The following is a 6,981-nucleotide window of genomic DNA, read 5'->3' on the forward strand; positions in this document are numbered from 1 at the left end:
TAACTGATTATAATGTATGGACCTAATACGGGTCCAGATTTGAATAATGAGTAAACAAATTTATATGACAATTGAGAAAATGTGAACACTGAATAGATATTCGATGTTATTAAAGAATTATTGACGATTGCAAAATATTGGTAAGAAATGCTAGTGGTTTACACTTAATTATTTTAAGAGCTTGTATCTTTTAAAGATACATACTGCATTATTTAGTGACGAAATCATATGACGTCAAGGTTTGATCCCAAGTCACTCAGGTTGCAGGAAAGGGAATCAGAACAAGGGGAGATGGAGCGAGCTGCCCGGAGGTTGTTGGGGCTGAGGCTGTACGGCAGGTACATAGGAGTTCATTCTATTAGTCTCTAATTTACAGGTTCAAAATCTTTCATTAAAAAGATCTCTCTCTCTTTTTTAATGGGCTAACAGTCCCAAGGATGCTAATTCTACTTTCTGAGCTGACACTGAGCAGCTTGAATGATTCCATTGCCAAGGTCAAAAAATCCCTGTAGCCCCCGCACCCCAGCCAGCTAGCATCCGCCACGCCTCTCGGCCCAGTAGACTTCACCAAAATGCCATCTCAGATGGAGCGCGCCATGGAAACCATGATGTTCACGGTTCACAAATTTGCCAGGGATAAAGGCTACTTAATAAAGGAGGACCTCAGAGTGCTCATGGAGAAGGAGTTCCCGGGATTTTTGGAAAATCAAAAAGACCCTCTGGCCTTAGACAAAATAACGAAGGACCTGGACCAGTGCCGAGATGGCAAAGTGGGCTTCCAGAGCTGCTTTTCCCTAATTGCGGGCCTCACCATCGCGTGCAACGACTATTTTGTAGTACACATGAAGCAGAAGGGAAAGAAGCAGGCAGAACCGAGCAATTACTCTGCCCTGAAAAGTGTTCTCTCAGAGGACTGCTTCAAACATCTGCCCTAAGCTTCTCCCTATAGAAGGATTTCATGAGCAGATCAGGATCCTTAGAATATATACAAATAAAATCCAACTCCCATTTGTCAAGCAGAGAAGAAAAAGTTAATTAAATGCCAGATGAGCTTTTGTTTTTTACATTGTTTGCATCCGCTTGGCCTCAATAAACATAATCCTTTTTTTCCCTGTAAGTCAGTAACATTTGAAATCTTTAGTCGCAGCTCTCATAAGGTGACATCCTGCAACATGATGGACTGACTCTGGCCATTTCCTCTTAAACAAAAGCCTCTTCAACCTAAAGAAATTCACTCTGGCCAAAATAACCAGGACCTGCGTATACACACGTATCCACGCCTCCAGGACCTGTGGAGATGCCAAAGAAGGACATTATGGTGACGACTGTTGAATTCAACACCCTGCATTTTACCATCAGACTCTAAAATCTCACTCGTTCCTCTGTTGGGAGTCTCATTCCCAGAGAAACAAACATGAACTTCAGGGTCTATTAGCAGAAAGGGTGTTTTCAAGACTCGACTGTGTCACATACAGTAGGACGGCGCACGCAGACCTCAGATGCCTTCCTTCCGTCCTCAGCCGTGAACTTTTCTCTGTCCCCTGTCCCCACTGTTAGGTTTCCTGGGGGTTGCTTGGTTAGCCCCATTTCCACAGAGGGACACGTTCTCAGTGACTGTTCCTGTGAAGCTGCCCCTTTAAAATGATAACAACATAGAATCAAATGAAAATTCTCATTTATCTTTGGCTATTTTCAATTATTATAGAGCATTGATGAAAGAAAGTCATAAAATTTCATCTCATTTTAAAGAGTAAATAGTAATTGATTTGTATAGGCTGGTTATGGTAAGATAATGTGTCCCCTAAATTCTTTGTAGTTGCCAACTTTTTTTCCTGCTGAAAAATAGAAATGAGTGGCAAGGGCTGACTTGCTTAACTGGTGATTTTTTTAAAAGATGAAGGATAAATTAAATTCAAGGAAAGAGGATGGGGGAAGATGGTGGGTAAGTTCTCACCCGATGGGTACATTGCCCAGACATATGGCCCACTTCCTGGGTGAAGGGCTTTAACTTGCAAAAGCAGTTTATGTAACCTAATTGTGTGTACCCTCATATTAACCCGAAATTAAAAAAAAAAAAATGAATGAGTCCCTGCTGCCCAAATGTACTTACCAAGTGGCACTAGACTGGAAAGAAAATTTCTATATAGAAAACATAATTGGGGAAACTGGTGAAGTTTGAAGTCTTATACTTAATACTATTATGTCTATGTTTAATTTCCTGAAAGGTATGCAGTGGTTTTATATTACTCGTGCAATTTTTCCAAAAGCTTGAAATAATTTAAAAGAACAATTTTTCTTTTCTTTTAGAGCAATAGCTACAGTGTATTTGGCACCACAGTGACAAGGCAGCTGAGACTCAATAGGCATCAGCTCGGAAGAGCAAGAGTGCTTATCTTTTATTTTATTTTTTTCTTATCGTTGGGGAATCATTGAGGGTACAATGAGCCTCAATGAGGTTATTCTGCTTGCATTTGCTGGGCGAAGTCCCTCTATTAATAGTGTCTTGCGCCCAAGAGAACAAAATTTTAAAAATGATGAGGAAGCTGACACCCAGGCCCTGCTGACACTGGGACCCAGCACCCCCACGTGGCCGCCAGCGCTGTCTGCTCCCTGCAGAAGGTCAGCTAAGTGCAGCGTGTGTCATGGGCCCCACGAGCAGCAGCGCAGAGCATGTGACCGGAGAGAGGAGAGCGTTACCCAGCCGAGGAAGAAGGGAGCCCTTTAAGGGGTGGGTGAAGGGCAGCACCGAAAGTCCGAGCCGTCAGCATTCTCGCAGGCCAGATGCCTGCGGACTCTCATTACCAAAGCAAAATAACAGCGATCAGAACAAAACAAATATTCTGTCCAGTTTAATCTTTATTTTTACAGGATTTGGCAGGAGCCGTAAGGTCTGGAGTGGTAGGCCTTTTCGGGAACTCTGTATTTATTAAAATGGTCTGGACACTGGTTCTTATTATTCTTTCTTTCCCTTTGAAATGGGAATGGAAATTCTCCTGATAAATGGGCAGAAGAGCGGTCCAGATTCCTGTATTAACTACTCTCGTAATCCTTCTGTGTGCCAATACCAAAATGTACTCTTGAAATGTGCTTTCTTGAGATTCTAGGAGCGTTCTCAGCTCCCTAACTTGCCAGAAACGCTGGGCCAAATAGAATACATGGACTCATCCCTGATCATATGAATAGCAGAACAAGCTTCAATTGGAAAGATTTGCCTAAAATAATCTTTTTTTTTTTTTTGGAGTATTCAGAGTTTATTCCAAGATGCAAAAAGCTCTACAAAGATACCACAAGGCCAACAGTAGAAGGGTGGCGGAAACAGCTCACCCTGCCTAAAATAATCTTAAAAGTATTATGAATTTACTATACAGACTCCAATTCGTACTCCTAAGGACAGATATTAAGTTTCTGCCCTTAGAATTTACTCTGCTATTTTACAAGTTCCACATTTCAGCGTTAAATTCTTTTGCCAAATACTGAAATTCCTCTTCATGAAACAACACAACACATGACCAGGCTGCTATGTCATCACGTAAGCTTCACGTAAGAAAAGAACATTAAAATCATGGTAAAATATGTATAACATAATATATGACATCTTCATCATGTTAGGTATATAGTTCAGTAGTGTTAAATAATCACATTGTTATGGAAACAATGTTCAGAACTTTTCCAGCTGTAAAACTAAAATTCTGTACCCACTAAACAATGACTCCCCTCCCTGGCAACCCTCGTTCTTCTCTCTTGCCCCATGAATTTGACCACTCTAGATATCCGTAGTATAAGTGACGTCACACAGTATGGTCTTTTTTGTCACTGGCTTATTTCATTCAACTTAATATCCTCAAGGTTCACCCAGGCTGTAGGGTGCATCAGCACCTCCTTCCTTTTTAAGTCATTCTGTTTCATCTGTGTCCCCCCATCTAGTTCATCCATTCATCCATCCAGGGACACCCGGGCTGCCCCATCTCCTGGCTATTATAAGTAATGCTGCCAACCAGCCTGGGTGCACTGATATCTCTTTATGACTCTGTTTTTTATTCTTTTGGGTCGATACTGAGAAGTGAAGTCATTATATCAGATGGTGGTTCTATTTTTGCTTTTTGGAGGACCTGCCATCCTGTTTTCCACAGAGGCTGCCCTGTCTTACATTCCCACTGATGGTGCACAGGGTTCCAGCTTCTCCACAGCCTTACCAGCGCCTCGTACTTCCTGTTTTCTCATAGTAATCATCCTAATGGGTATGAGGTGGAAATTTTAAGTTTAGCATTTAATTGTACAGTATTTTTGACTTTGTCAAAGAAATATCTGGAGCTGATATAAGGGCAAAGAGAGAATTATTTTATCTTGGAAAAATGTCCTTTTCCTATTATTTAGCAAAGCATCAGCTGGATTGGAGAGAAAGATGGCAGCTAGAGAGATCCGTAAGGAGGCTGCACAGTCACGGAGCAGAGAGCTACTGGGCAGAGGACTGACGCCACGTCAAGGAAAGGGAGGCAAAGACGCTGGAGCTACTGTGGAGGTGAAGTTGATGGAGCTTTTCAAGTGACTCAATTTAGGCCACAAAGGGAAGAGTTATTTACATCCCTGAGGCTGCAGGTGCTGTAGGTGAAGTTGACACAGCTTTTCAAGTGACTCAATTTTGGCCACAGAGGGAAGAGTTATTTACAACCCTGCGGCTACAGGTGCAGGTAACGGGGCAATTGGCTTTGGGTATGGAACAGGAGGGGAGCATCAGGAGCCAGCCTGGAGGCCATGCTGCAGTGAAGGAGCTCGACAGGAAAGGGGGAGCAAGGTGAGAGGCCTGGGTGGAAAGAATGACAAATGGCCCCTGACAGTGCTCAAGAAGACTACATAGAAATCAGGATGACACTGCTCCAGGAGATACGTAGAAATCAGGCTGCCGTTGCTAGAGCAAAGGAGTACTTAATAAACTATTCCACACAGATGTGCAGCCAATTATTTTTCCCTGAGCAGAGCCCCAAACCCTCCTGGACTTTGGCTAAAACTTTACTAATTCGTGCAAAAGACAGGCAGGAATCCTGGGCTGGGTCATGAGCAGCACTCCTCTTCTGGTCACAGCCAGCAGGGGACTCTCAGCTTGTGTCACGGGGGCTTCAGGCACAAGCACTTCTTAGAAAGTCAGTGCAAGTCTGCCGCTGTGCTGCTGTGGCTAGCTGGTCAGCTGTGCCTCCTAACCGTATTTAAAAAAAGCCATGAACTTTCCCCAGCTGCAAAGCAATGATTTTAAGTCATGAAGATGAAATACAAGACATTTTTTAGTATATTTTCAAAGTTGAAAATTCATGCCACCTTAGGAGCACACAATATTTTGTCAGCTGAATATGGAACTAGCTGTCCCTCTGCAGAACATAGTTTGGTGATAAAGTTGATGTTTCTCAGCCACAGCGGGGAAGAAAGAACATGATGTACAAAAATTATCCCAGTCCTGCACATTCTAGTTTTAATAGACCCATCTACAAGTTTACATTTCAATTATACTAACTACCCCTGACCTATCACACATAATTAAAATTTGCAAAGTTGTGGGTTTTTAAACTGGCTCTATATGGGTCTGCACATGATGTAGACACATTTGCTTTTCATTCTCCTTGACCTTCTCCAAGGGCAGTAAAAGACCTCTTTCCCTTGGAGATACTACAGGGTCCGCTCACGCATTTCCACAGCATACGGTGTCTGTCACATGTATCTTATTAAAGTCAATGGCATCTGTAAGGCTCTGCCCCAGGAGCCTGAGAACTCACGGTCCTAAAACTCCCTGAGAAATGAGGTGCTGGTACCAGATTTATTAGCCAAAGTGCATCACAAGGCGTCTTATCCCTACCAGCCCTGAGTCACCTGATCGTACTCCCCACCAGCCCTGGGTCACCTAATGCTGGTGATATGCTAGATTGACCATCCTCCCCCACATAAGACCTGGCCTGTTACATCTGTATTTAAGATGGGACCACCTTGTCTCAGCCCGTCTATGCTGCTGCCACAGAGTACTCAAGACTGAGCAATTGATAAAAATGCGTTGCTCGTAGTTCTAGAACAGGTGTCCTCAAACTTTTTAAACAGGGGGCCAATTCACTGTCCCTCAGACCGTTGGAGGGCCGGACTATAGTTTTAAAAAAAAAAAAAAACTATGAACAAATTCCTATGCACACTGCACATAATCTTATTTTGAAGTAAAAAAACAAAACGGGAACAAATACAATCACACCGCCTCATGTGGCCCACGGGTCACAGTTTGAAGACCCCTGTTCTAAAGGCTGCGAAGTCCAAGATAAGGCACCTGGAATGCCGTGTCCTCCTGTGGCAGAAGGCAGAAGGGCAAAATTAAGGAGCCAATCTCCCTCCACCAAACCCTTTTATAATAACGTATTCAGGAGGGTGGAGTCCCCATGACCTAAACCCCTCCCAACCCTGGTGTAGTGGGGCTTCTGGGACACACATACCAACCAGAGCACACATTAGAGGTGGTGGCAAGATACCAGGACAGCGTCAGGAAAGGGGTGTTCACTGTGCCTACAAGACACCTGCCTTGCCTACTGCAGGGGGGGCCCTGACAGAGGGAAGACTGAGCAGAGAGAGGCTTTGCCCTCCCCCACGTCAGCCCCTCTAATAGGTTCAGAGAAAATTCAAGCCCAGTAGACAGAAGTCACCTGGCACATAAGGAAGATCGGTGGGATTTTCCAAGTTTCTGCTTACAGTGGTAAGGAGGGTGGGTGGGAACAAAAGCCACAGTTTATAGAAAATAAATATTTGGGTTTTTTTAAAAAAACAATTGTCACATAAACCAATTACCTTGACTATTACATTTCCACACTTTTTAAAAATTGAGACAGTCTCATTCTATTGCCCAGGCTGGAGTCCTGTGGCCTCAGCCTGGCTCACAGCAACCTCAAGCTCCTGGGCTCAAGTCATCCTCCTGCCTCAGCCTCACAGGGGGCTGGGACTATAGGCATCACACCTGGCTAA

The 6,981-nt window shown here is 43.6% G+C and overlaps 1 protein-coding gene across 1 annotated transcript; it reads left to right on the forward strand.

Moving 5' to 3' along the window:
* The first annotated feature begins 572 nt into the window (after positions 1 to 572).
* LOC128581142 (protein S100-A10-like) lies at positions 573 to 935 on the forward strand. Its single transcript, XM_053583524.1, has one exon. It carries the CDS (start codon positions 573 to 575, stop codon positions 933 to 935), a length of 363 nt encoding a protein of 120 aa, XP_053439499.1.
* Positions 936 to 6,981: the final 6,046 nt, after the last annotated feature.

Source organism: Nycticebus coucang, chromosome 3, assembly GCF_027406575.1.
Source record: "Nycticebus coucang isolate mNycCou1 chromosome 3, mNycCou1.pri, whole genome shotgun sequence".
Taxonomy (NCBI): domain Eukaryota; kingdom Metazoa; phylum Chordata; class Mammalia; order Primates; family Lorisidae; genus Nycticebus; species Nycticebus coucang.